We start from the raw sequence: 14,092 nt of genomic DNA, 5'->3' as shown, positions 1-14,092 counted from the left end.
TCAACACAATCAAATTCTTCACCACTAGGGGGAAGCATTGCATGAATTCAGTCATGAGGCTGCAACATTGCTGAAAAATCAAGAGATAAACAGAGACTCACATCAGATCATATAACCTCTCTTTCTCACTCTGACTCTCTGTGTGTTTTACTCACATCAACAATGACACACTGGATGATTATTGCTCTTTTCTTCACTGCTCATCATTCTGGTAAGAACATTCATTATTTACATTTATCTGTTTAAATACACCTGTGATAAATAAAATGATGCTGTAATTCTAATATGAACAAAGCTCATCATGAATGTTGTTTCACATTTAATTTCAGGATGTAACTCTCAGGACAGTGTTGACCAGAAAACAAAATTTCAAACAGCTCATGAAAGAGCAGCTGTAACAATCTCTTGTACATATAAATCCACTGGTTCATCTCCAACTCTCTTCTGGTACCAACAAAAAGTCAATGGATTCCCAAAGTACATGCTGAGCAGATATAGTAATGATGACAAAGAATTCAAAGATAGATTTAATGCAAATATTGACACATCTTCAAAATCATTTCCATTGATAATTCAGGATCTTCATGTGTCTGACTCTGCTGTGTATTACTGTGCTCTGCGGCCCACAGTCACTAAAACACTTCAACACTCATACAAAAACCTTGAGCAGCTAAATCTCTAAACATAACTGCACTAGCATTAGTAAGCTTAACTGCTTAAGCTGCAGGTCGCTGGTTTAATCTTCATATGAACTGAAACATGAACTGTCATCATTGAAATAAAACTTTGCCCACAAAAGGCCTTAAATCTTAAATGAGATACAGCAAATAGCAGTTTTATGATTACCAGTGTGATTAGATAATCCAACCATACAAGATAATGTGAGGAGTCATAATTTGGCAGGAGTCATTTTCAGCACTTCACTGGTATAGGAATCTAAAAATCAAACAAGCAGTGAGGTTTACACAGTGCACATCTTTCACATAAGGCTGTCCTTCATCATGCTTACAAAGTCATTTATGAAACCCTATTTTATTATAGTCAGAAATGGAGCAAGGAAGACTGGATAAAAATGCAACAATGAAAATTATCCAGACACAGGGACACCTACAGAAACAATACAAAATCAAGGAGACATCGGGGTATATATATACATATGAGCCGTTTATCAATGTCAAGGTTACTTCCTTGGCAGGACTAGTCCTTACAAGTCACTTCCTTCAGAGGCTCCTCTTAAGCATTCGGAGAACACGTTAATGGAACAGGCTAGCAAGTGCACGTCATTGCGTGAGTGAAAGGTGTGCTTTCAGTGCTGCGCGCATAGGATTGTGGGTGATTTCAGCACGTGAAGGATACACATACGCATCCTTTCCTGTATATGGGATATTTCTCGAACGAAGGACTCAGTCCTAGGCTGAAATTTTGAGGACCCTCGACATTGGAACAGCCCTTCGACGGCCGTCGATGACGTAGCATCCTCAAAATTCTTGCTTCCGAGGATCTTTCCTTGACATTGAGAAACGGCTATGACTAATCATGAAGAACAAGACACAGATGAACACAATTAGGGTGTGGTCAGGAGTACAACTACAAACTGACTACACTGGCTGTGTCCCAAATGGCGCACCTCATGTGGACTTACAATGGCTCCCTTATCATAGGGTGTCCCATTGGCATTTTAGGTTTCAAAGGGGTGCTCATGTGCGCAGCAGACTTCTTCCTGGCAGTCAAAGCGATGTTACATCACAAAAGTGTGGACTTGGAGGAACACCGTGAATGTTTTAGGGTGGCTGACAGACAAACTAAAAGTCCGCAGAATAAATGACAAATACAACACCACAAAAACAAATTCATGACATTAGTAGGTGCTCTGTACAGTTCATATGAATGAACAAAATTTATTAGTTTATTAGCTTCTGGTCTTGAGTGTTAAGGTTTTTGTACTGGTTAAAATAAAAATATTAAGGTGTCTTTGTTTCTTTTCATTTGAAAATGTGAATTACTTTAACATAAACTGTAAATGTCAATACCACCCTTAACCTGAGGATGGCAATATCTACACATATATGGCAACACCTAAAACTGAAGCCTTGACTGAAACTCATCAGTTGTTAAACATTATCATGACATCAGTCAACATGACAATCAGCAAACAATCTGTCTCCTACAGCTGAGCACTCGCATTTTCATTTTAATCAAAGATGACTTATAGACTGTTTATTTTATTCATTTTTATTTTTAATTCCTATGGTAAGCAATAAAAAATTCTTCATGAAATCTTTTCTTGCTGTACGTTTTCATTATTTTTATTTAAATGTAATTGAGTGTGTGACTGAGCTCTTTTATATTACAGGATCTTTTGGCAAAGACGCTGTCAATCAACCAAAAGAGGACAGAACTGCCATTGAAGGAGAGAAGATTACTCTGAACTGTGAATATGAATCACTTCAAGATGCTCCATATCTTTACTGGTACATTCAGCACTCAAAAAACCTCCCTAAATATATACTGATGAGATACAAGTTTGGATCAAGCAACAGCTCTGATTTTAAAGACAGATTTGATGCCAGATTGGACACAAAATCAGTTCCTCTGATAATTCAGGATCTTCATGTGTCTGACTCTGCTGTGTATTACTGTGCTCTGAAGCCCACTGTGACTAAAACACATTCAACACTCATACAATAACACTGTGATCAAACAATCAAATTCATCTTCATCACAAACAACTGCAGATACAAAATGCCAAAGAGATTTTACAAAAACTTAAACATAAAAGGTAAATAGCAGGAAACTAAATGTAACTAAATGCTGTTAATTGATGTAAACTAAATGACCTCAAACCACAGTAATATCTCATTTAACCCACATGCAGAGGGTATACTAAAAAATGTGTTAACACCTGCTGAGCAAATTAAAATAATAAGAATTTGTGTACACACACGCACACACACAAATATAGCTGATGGACTTACATAGATTAAATTATGACGCAAATTGACTTCCTTAATTGCTCCCCGGCCCATGAAGAATGCATCCGTCGTAAGCATGAGGCAACGACACTGAGTCCTCAACACTGGCCCTTGGGAAAGGATTCATAGTTTCTTCAATAATACATAACAAGGCAAATCATGCAAAAGGCATTCCCATATCATTGCTTTAGTGATGCAGCGGAGTTCCCTGGAAAAATAATTATCTCAATATATCCTGGATGAGAGGCAGGTCTAAATGTTACAAACCACACCCACCTTTAACCACCTTATAGTTTTTCAACAAGCAGTCTTTCAACTCAAGTTTATTATGTAGCGTTCATTCATGAATTAAGTAATAATATAGTTTATTAGTAGATATGGAGAGATGTATATTACTTATTCTTTTCATAGTCGAAGGTTAAGCACACTTAACATATCAGATTTAAATGTGTTCAACTTTCACCTATACATTAGATAAATACTGATTTGAGATGGTATTTAATAGTTTTTTATTATTTTTGATGCTAATTTACTTTTCTGTTCTCCTGCAGGTGTATTTGCTGATAGCATTAAACCAGACAAGGATACAAATATACTCAAGACTGAAGGAGAATCTGTGACACTGAGCTGCACATATGAAGCAAGCAGCCTCTATGTTTATCTTTACTGGTACAGACAGCATAACAGTGAACCTCAGTTTATACTGCGGAAAGGAGCTCGATCATACAGTGGATATGATGATATACCAGACCCACGGTTTAAGTCAACAACATTACAATCATCCACTGAACTCATTATTGACAGTGTATCTCTGTCAGATTCAGCTTTATATTACTGTGCTCTGAGAGTTGAAGCCCAGTGATACAAAATACCTGAGAGGCTTTACAAAAACTCACACACACTTATTGCTTTGAACAATATTCAATAAAACCACAGTCATTCTTTATGTGAACCACACAACTCTTAAACATGACAGAATACAGTAACACCTGCTGAAAGTTTAATCAAAGGATAAATGTGAACATGTGCAGTTGTTGTACTGAGGTGTATGTAAGCAAATGAGCGGATGAAATGCAAACACTGATCACAATGATGGTGGTTTGTTGTAATTGAAACTCAATTGTGCTGTCAAGTATTTCTTCTTTCTCTCCTTCTCTCTGCACTAAATGGCCGTGCCGTGGTTGGATAATGCAGATAAAGGGGGCGGTATGATTGTAATTCGCCTTGCTATCTACATCACAAAACAGGCGAAATCTGAACGACCTACTTTTTCACATGCTTGCAGAAAATGGCTTACCCGAAGAAAGTAACTGGGTTGACCTTTTTCACGTTTTCTAGATTGATAGAAGCACTGGGGACCCAATTATAGCACTTAAACATGGAAAAAGTCCATATTACTATGGAAATACTATGAATTGTCTGTTTAAGAAAAAAAAAACTTAAAATTTATGTAATCTTTCATTACGATTGGTATCTGTAATTTTAATGGTAAAACATTAAATTAAGGAAAATATCTGTAAAACAACAAAAAAATAAAACAGAGAAATGCTGTAAAAAAATACAGACAATTGCCTGTAAAATTAATTTTTTTACAGTGCAGTTAGTCTGAGGCTAGGATAAGATCTGTCCAGGAAACCGCCCCCTAGCTTTATAAGCGCAGATGATAAGTGTTGATTTTTGTCACATTACCACTAGGGAGAGAAATCTTACCATGAACAATCAGATTAAACATTATTAGAATCACAAACATCTCTGTATTATATTTTGTCAACATGGAGACACAGACGACTCTCCTCGTGATTCTCACTGTAGTCTCAGGTAAATATACTTTCATCACATTGCAATGTAGTAGACTGAACTGTTATATAATATATTTAAATGACTGAATATGTTTGATTAAAATAACTCAGTTTGCAGTATGTGATACAAAATATGCTGAGTTTTATTTCAGGTGCATTTGCTGATAAAATTGGACCAAGAGAAGAAGAAACAAATATAATCAGACGTGAAGGAGAATCTGTGAGACTGAGCTGCACATTTGAGACAACCAGCAGTTATATTTGGCTTTACTGGTACAGACAGAATCCTAACAGTGAACCTCAGTTTATACTGCTGAAAGGAGCTCGATCACAGAGCTCAGCTCAGCGTACAGCAGACAATCGGTTTAAGTCAACAACAACTCAGTCAACCACTGAACTCACTACTGACAGTTTAACTCTGTCAGATTCAGCTTTATATTACTGTGCTCTGAGAGATGTAGCCCAGTGATACAAAAAGCCTGAGAGTCTTTACAAAAACTTAATGTGCTTTAAACTGTCTTTAATCAAACCACATCAAACCACTATTAGTTTTTGTAAACCACCGCTTTAGAAATAAGAGTATGTGATCACACCTGTGAATTTGAGAGATTATAAGGTAAACATGGTGTGTGAGATTGTTATTTAAGATTCAGGAGTAACATCCCCAGCTGATCCTCCAGTTTTTGGAATCTCCATCAATCCCAGAAAAGATGAAAATCATGTGGATCTGAAGATCTCATCTGTTAAAGTCACAGACTCTGCTTTGTATTACTGTGCCATGAGGCCCACAGTGACAGGAAACACAAGAAACAGTGTTCAAAAACCCATATATAAAATGTAAGTTTTATACAACCGCAAATCAGAAATAATTTGGATACTATAGAAATTGTGAGTAAAAAAGGAATGGTATAATTAACTAATCTCATAAACTTATATTTTATTTACAATAGAATATAAATAACATATCAAATGTTGAAAGTGAGATATTTTGAAATGTCATGCCAAATATGGCTCATTTTGGATTTCATGAGAGCTACACATTCCAAAAAAAGTTGGGACAGGTAGCAATAAGAGGCCAGAAATTTTAAATGTACATATAAGGTAATGCTTAAGGACTAATGTGCAACTGATTAGGTCAATTGGCAACATGATTGGGTATAAAAAAGCCTGTCAGAGTGGCAGTGTCTCTCAGAGGTCTAGATGGGCAGAGAATCACCAATTTCCCCAATGTGCGGTGAAAAATAGTTTTGTGAGTTTCTCAGAGAAAAATTGCAAAGAGTTGGAAGTTATCATCATCTACAGTGCATAATAACATTCAAAGATTCAGAGAATCTGAAACAATCTTTGTGCGTAAGGGTCAAGGGTGGAAAACCATACTTGATGCCCGTGATCTTCGGGCCCTTAGACGGCACTGCATCACATACAGGAATGCTACTGTAATGGAAATCATAACATGGGCTCTGGAATACTTCCAGAAAACATTGTCGGTGAACACAGTTCACCGTGCCATTCGCCGTTGCCAGCTAAAACTCTATAGGATAAACAAGGAGCCAGAGATGGGGACTCGAGTTTGAGACTCGGACTCGAGTGCGACTTAAGTCGCACACACAGTGACTTCAGACTCGACTTGAGACTCGACCCTCAAAGACTTCAGACTCGACTCGGACTCGAGCCGCGCGACTCGTGAACAATGTTTATTTTTAGGAAACGTCTGATGAGCTCGCTGTCATAGCTCCCTCCGTTACCTACAACCTGCCCACGACGTAAGTTTATCATTAACGTGTTTCTAAGGCTTGCAATTGTTTAAATGGTTAAACAATTTAACCGCAAAAAGGGGCTCAAGTGAGCAGATTTCTGTACGCACATGCGGTTCAGTGTATCCGGTCCAGCTCCAGTCAGGTCCAGAGTTGCGCTACTATGTGTCATACTGTCCCAGATAGCAAAATTGCTGTGGCCCAGTTCTGGCTCACATGTGACACTTTCATCTGGCCCACCTTCGGCATGGAATGACGGCACTTGAGCGGTCCACTTCTTTTTTCCAAAACTTTGCCACAAGCAAGCCATAGAAATGCCACATGTCAGCCAAGCACAAAGCAAATAATGCAGATCTGACCCAAATCCGGGTAGTAGTTGATATAAATTCTTGCCCAGATTCGGCTCACACCTGGCATGATTCATGGCACTTGTGTGGTCCACTCCTGTTTAACACATCTCAACCACGAGCAAGCCAGTTTGATGCCACAATCAGAGTATAATCTCAACCATGGTGACTATTAAATGAAAAACTTCATGCTGCAATGCATGCTGGGTATTAACAAATTTCAAATCTCATCTGGGACTCCCAGCATGCATTGCAACATGGATAAATAATTAACTTTTTACAATTTTCTGTCACCATGGTTGAGATTCATAGTCTGATTCTTGATGTTTGTACGTCCCAAATATACAGCGGTTAATTTTTGCCAAAGTTTCTATAACTCCTTAATATCAAACTGCTGTGAAAGTGCTGGACTTCATACATATTATTGACAGATAAAAACTCTTAAAAGTAAACCAATTAATTAGATTATGATTGTTACCATTATATACCAACCACCACAGAATTGCAACTTTATTGTAAATAATTTTACACTACCATAACAAATGTGTTTTATACACACAAAGTAAGGTAACCACAGAACTTCTAATAAATAAGTCAAGGGTCCAACTAAAACAAACACTAATCACAATAATGGTGACTTAAAATTAAACGAAGCATCAACATCTAAACCTAATAAGTGAATTTTGCTTTCTACAGCAATATTTTTACTGTTTTCAGAAATAATGTTTTATAAAATAATAAAATGCAATGTTTCTCTATCATTTACATAACAAGCAAACAAGTCAATATAAAAACAGTTGATATTTAAAACATTTTTGGGAACTTTCAGGAAACGTTCTTAGAACTTTTTTCTGTTAGCTGGGTATATGAATCACTTCAGACTCACACCCACATGAGCCAGTGCTTAATGTGCAATATCTTTGCCAAAACTGGCCCTGATGCTTCTTTATACAGCTGGGCCACATTTGCAACATCATATGTGGGCCACTTCAGACTCACACCCACATAATCCAGTGCTTACTGTGCTACATGTTTGCCAAAACCGGCCCGGATAAGTTTTAAAAGAACTGGGCCACATTTGCTACATCATATGTGGGCCACTTTAGACACACACCCACATGAGCCGGTGCTTACTTTGCCATATCTTTGCCAAAACTGGCCCAGACCTATTTGTAAAGAACTGGGCCACATTTGCTGCAAAATGTGAGGGCCACATTTGGTTTATTCCAAGGTTAGGCCGTTTCTGTTGTGCAGCATTTTTGCCAAAGGTGGCCCACATGTGATTTGATATATTTGGCCCATTTTTGCTATTTTACATGTGAGCCACTTTAGGTTCACATCCCTTTTATTCGGGCCATAAGAAGGCCAGCAGTGCCTCATCTTCGCCTGAAGTGGCCCACATGTGCTTGCTATCTGGGGTACCTGCCGAACTGCGCGATCCGATCGGCGTATGAAATCAAATTAATACTATAGCGGATCTAGAGTGACTGGGGAGCAGACTGCTGTGGCGCCACAAGAACCCACAGGCGAGTGACAACAAAGTACCGCGAGAGCGATTTCAGTTATCACATGGAGAAATCTGCTTTGAATCGCTCTCGCGGTACTTTGACATCACCAAGAGGTCTGCTTAGCGCCAAATGAACTCGAACCTGCAGTGTAGCTGCTCACGCGACACTGTAAACAAACAGGAATTGTCCACATGGAGCAGTGAACGAGTGGAGCAGTGCTTCAACATGAAATCCGAGAGTTAACAACGCACATGTGAGTAAACAACATTTAAATCATCAGTCCAGTTTAATAGATAAGGTTTCAAGTGCAATAAAATAAGCCCGTGATTATATCCTGATGGTTTTTAGCTGCCTTAAGCATGTTTGCTTGTGCTTCACAGTGTTAAACTTCCCTTCTCTGTGTTCATTTATATATCTACGTTCAAGTTGTATATGATCTTAAACTTCTGTGAGGAAATTCATGTCTGCGTTGATGTTCAGATCAGACTTGCAAATTAAAGATAATTTTCTTCACTTTGGTTTTAGTGTCTAATATTAGGCTACATGATGGTCTTGTAATAATAAAAGTAAAAGCCTATTTTCATTTTTAGACAATGCTTGTATTATATGCAAAAAATAAGCTTTTTATATCAATGACTATGCAAATTAGAGTTAATTCATGGTCATCTTAAATGTGTATTAATTAAAAACATTTACACCATTAAATTACACATGGTAATGTTATCAATAGTTGTCAGATAATAGCTATTGAAAGAGTGGATATTTTTCTTCTTCAATGCGTGTGTTAGCCACGGATTGAAGATTGTAAACAGTTTATTTAATTTTAATTAACAGTTGAGTAAGTTTTGGCCCCGAGTTAGATGTTAATTAACACTAAACCAGTCTAAAAATCAATCCAGTTTCCCCAGCTGTAAACCCATTGGCTGTTAAACTCTTTTTTTTTTCTTATAATAAATTGACATGTTGATAACACATTCAGTTTATGTGTTTATGAGTACACTTTCAGAATGCTCTGTTACATGAAGATCCATACTGTATGCATCTGTGAGTGTGAGTGGTGCGTTGCGCTGGGACGAGTGTCATAAGGGTGAGAGGGAAAAATCACAGTATACTCACTACAAAAATCTAGACTACACCACTGACCTTACTTAATGTGCAACTTTGTTTTTTTTATAAATGTTCATAATTTCTTTTTGTTATTAGAGTTTTATTTGTTACAACGAGACTTGAGACTTGACTTGGACTCGAGCCCAGAGACTTCAGACTTGACTTGGACTCAAGCTCAAAGACTTCAGACTTGACTTGGACTCGAGGTCAAAGACTTCAGACTTGACTCGGACTCGAGCTCAGAGACTTGTGAACATCTCTGCAAGGAGCCATATCTTAACATGACCCAGAAGCGCAGGCGTTTTCTCTGGGCCAAGGATCATTTAAAATGGACTTTGGCAAAGTGGAAAACTGTTCTGTGGTCAGACGAATCAAAATTTGAAGTTCTTTTTGGAAAACTGGGACGCCATTTCATTTGGACTAAAGAGGACAAGGACAACCCAAGTTGTTATTAGCGCTCATTTCAGAAACCTGCATCTCTGATGGTTTGGGGTTGCATGAGTGCAAGTGGCATGGGCAGCTTACACATCTGGAAAGGCACCATCAATGCTGAAAGGTTTATCCAAGTTTTAGAGCAACATATGCCCTCATTCAGACATCGTCTCTTTCAGGGAAGACCTTGCCGTTTCCAACATGACAATGCCAGACCACATACTGCATCAATTACAACATCAAGACTGCATATAAGAAGGATCTGAGTACTGAAAGGGCCAGCCTGCAGTCCAGATCTGTCACCCACAGAAAACATTCGGCGCATCATAAAGAGAAAAATGCGACAAAGAAGACCTAAGACAGTTGAGCAACTAGAAGTCTGTTTTAGACAAGAATGGGACAACATTCTTATTCCTAAACATTGGTCCTCCTCCAGCTGTTCCTTTATATGTACATTTAACTTTTCTTGCCTCTTATTGCTACCTGTCCCAACTTTTTTTGGAATGTGTAGCTCTCATGAAATCCAAAATGAGCCAATATTTGGCATGACATTTCAAAATTTCTCACTTTCTACATTTGATATGTTATCTATATTCTATTGTGGATAAAATATAAGTTTATGAGATTTGTAAATTATTCCATTCCTATTTTTACTCACAATTTCTACAATGACCACCTTTTTCTGATTTCTGACACACCCAAAACGGCACATTTTTGCACACACCAACAAAGTGTCAATTTTAAAATGTTATAATAAATTATCTAGATGGTATTTTGAGCTAAAACTTCACATATGTGCTCTGGGAACACCAAAGATTTATTTGACATCTTAAAAAATTCTTGTGCCATGGCCCTTTAAGTGACATAAACTAATTTCGCAAAACAGACACCGTTTTAACCAAAAAACATTTATTTATTTTCCAAAACAGTTGCGAGAAGGAAACTTCTTTCACCAATGAGAAACCTTTCGACACGTCCCCTACCTTTTGACATGCCCTTTCATGGCACGGCCATAACTCAAAGCTGCAGCTACCCAATGTCGTAATTTCCCTGTGTCATAATTTCCAGGTGATGACTGTATGCCCTACATGTGTTTTTAAACACATGTTCCCATATGTGAAATAATTATTAAAAGACTTCAAACAACACAAAGAGACTAATGTAACTTTAGACTGTATAAACAGGTTCACATATAAATTTGTAAAATTCCACTTCAATTTAGTTTTGAGCTTGGATCAGCAGAAAACTCATTACATTAAATTTGTCATAATGTATCTATAATTTTTTCTCTAAACCTGACTGTAGTCATTTCACTATGTTTAAGCATATAGTTTTTTTTTAGTTTCTGGCTATGTAAGATCTTCATATTCATACTTGCTGTTTTATGGGCATTTTTATCCAAATTATAACTTTACAATCTGCCATTTGTCCCACTTATTTATAAAATTCCATTACCTTTCTGTAATTCACAAAGTCTGTTTTGATATTAGGCTACTTTAGCAAATGCTTCTTATTTTCAAGAGATTTATGCTGCTGATTCTTATAACAGTATCAGGTAATTTTTTTGTCTTAACCGGAAAATTATGCAAAGTGTAAGTGATAACATTAAATTCCCAGGTGTTAAATTAGTTTACTGTTATTAAAAATATAATATTCTTAAAGTTGTTTAATATGATTAGAATCAACGATCATTTATCCTGCAGGTATATTTGGTGACAGCATTCAACCAAAAGACAAGAATACAAATATAATCAAGACTGAAGGAGAATCTGTGACACTGAGCTGCACATATGATGCAAGCAGCCTCTATGTTTATCTTTACTGGTACAGACAGCATCCTAACAGTGAACCTCAGTATTTACTGTATAAAGGTGCTTGGTCATACAGTCATATTGAAAATATAGCAGATCATCGGTTTAAGTCGACAACATCCCAGCGAACAGAAAAAAGTTCTAAGAACGTTCACTGAAAGTTCCCAACATAGAAAGTGTCCAGTTTTCTTGACGTTCTAAGAACGTTTTTTGTTGTCTGAACATTAGAGGAATGTTACATTTTACCATTTTTAAACGTTATGACAATGTCATGTTTTAATGTTCACACAATGTTTAAAACAACAACTGTTTATTATGTTGAAATATTTGATTGTTATGTAAAGATAAAGAAACATTGCATTTTATTATTTTATAAAACATTATTTCTGAATGTTCAGTACATTTATTGATGTAGAAAACACAATTCACATATTAGGTTTAGATGTTGATGTTTTGTTTTGTTTCATTTTAAGTCACCATTATTGTGGTTTGTGTTTGTTTTAGTTGGACTCTTGACCCTTAACTTTTTAACTCTTTCCCCGCCATTGACGAGATATCTCGTCAATTAAGAGAAAACGCTTCCCCGCCAATGACGAGATTTTCCGTCTTTCCGCAATACCGCTATTATCCACCAGGTGGCGCCCTTCCGCAACTTTTTAAAACCGGAAGTATTGCCCTATGGCAAGCTGCTGCATGTCCGTGTCTGTTTTAAAGATCACTCTGAATGGGATCTCTATGAAAAGTCCGTCACAAATATGGAATTATTTTTGCTTTTTGCTCAAAATATGGTGTTTTTGCAAAAACCTACCCATATTCAAAAGCTAATTGCAAAAGAACCACTAAAGGTAGGATGAAACATTTTTTTTTTTTGAAAGCAGAGAGTCTGTTCTTTCATTTGGTATATTGTATGTTTATTTATTTAAAGAAGAACATTTTCTGGAAGGCATTAAACTTTGGTGAAAATCATGAAAAACGCTGGCGCTGGCTGGCAACTTTTTTTAAAAACGCTGGCGGTGAAAGAGTTAATTACTAGTTTTTTTCCCTGGTTGTGTTAACTTTGCGTTAATACACCACATTTATTATGAACATGTAAGGTTATTAGTGTAATACTGTGGTGGTTGGTACATAATGGTAAAGATCATCATCTAAATAATTTACTAATCAAAAGTTTATTTTCTGTCAATAATGTAAATGAGATCCAGCACTTTCACAGCAGTTTGTCATTAAGGAGCTTTAGAAACTTTGAACAAAAAATATCCGTTGTAGAATTGGGACCATGTCACAAGACTTTTGAAGATGTAAAATAAATATTTGTTGTGTATATGTGAAGTTTAAGCCCAAAAGACCATATAGATAATTTACAGAGGTGGAAAGAGTAATAAAATATTGTACTCAAGTAAAAGTAAAGTTACTTTAATAATATTTTACTTAAGTAAAAGTAAAGTTACTTGTCTAAAAATCTACTCAAGTAAAAGTAAAAAGTAAGTCACTTTAACTTTACTCAGAGTAAAAGTTACTTTTTTACAGCGAGAAGAAGTGGAGAATTCTAGTATAGTTCAAAAACGACAAGGGACTAAACTAGTTGTTTTAAATTGTAGGAACATCTTTACAATTAAAGTGCAATTACAAAAAGTTAATAAAATAAAAAGCTTTTTTAAACTAAGAAACATTTATAGAAATGTTTAATGATTTTTACATGTGAGTTATGCACTTTTTAAGGTGGTCAGCAGCTAGTGAATACAATCACTATAGTAAGGTTGTAATTGATGTACTGCTGGTTACATTATTTTATTAAACTATATGTAGTTTAAATGAGCATATAATGAGATGAGTGCCATGGCTATACTTTTGACACGTTTATTGTCTTCTAGCACATTTATTCATCTCTCTCTCTTTCTCTCTCTCTCTCTCTCTCTCTCTCTCTCTCTGCAATGTCTAATGACCTGCGCATTCTCGAGGACGTTCTTAAGTTGTGTTTGACTTGACGCGAAGCTGCTAGACCTCGGAAGATAATGCGCATGGTATTAAATACGCGTCGTGCAGAAGAGCGGTAAAAACGCTAATTTCGTACTCAAAGCATGAATCCTACCTTTCATACACAGCAAAATCCCCAGTGTTAAATTAACACTGCTCGGTGTTTATAATCCACACCAAGATTGGTGTTAAAAAAACACTAAATCAGTGTTAAAGTTAATAAGATAATGAAGTGATTGAGTCATTAATAGTGAACACCTGCTGGTCATTCCGTGTCAAATCAACTCAATTTTGGAATTGTTCCTGTCTTAAAATTTTTATTTTGTTGACTCTTTTTCTGGAGAAAGTAATACTAAAATGAGGAAGAAAGCCAAATTATTAAATGCAA

General features: G+C 36.5%; 2 gene segments (V, D, J or C); both read left to right on the top strand.

Annotated features, from left to right (window-relative positions):
- The first annotated feature begins 3,349 nt into the window (after positions 1–3,349).
- Positions 3,350–3,834, top strand: LOC141282355 (T cell receptor alpha variable 18-like). The segment is given in 2 exon segments: positions 3,350–3,359; positions 3,524–3,834. Coding segments are annotated over 2 exon segments (321 nt in total).
- Positions 3,835–4,744: 910 nt separating this feature from the next.
- On the top strand, positions 4,745–5,240 carry LOC135767294 (T cell receptor alpha variable 26-2-like). The segment is given in 2 exon segments: positions 4,745–4,790; positions 4,924–5,240. Coding segments are annotated over 2 exon segments (363 nt in total).
- The last annotated feature ends 8,852 nt before the right edge of the window (positions 5,241–14,092 follow it).

The sequence above is a fragment of the Paramisgurnus dabryanus genome, chromosome 6, assembly GCF_030506205.2.
Source record: "Paramisgurnus dabryanus chromosome 6, PD_genome_1.1, whole genome shotgun sequence".
NCBI lineage: Eukaryota > Metazoa > Chordata > Actinopteri > Cypriniformes > Cobitidae > Paramisgurnus > Paramisgurnus dabryanus.
Note: the sequence above shows the minus strand (reverse complement) of the source record. Positions and strands in the feature narration are given on the sequence as shown.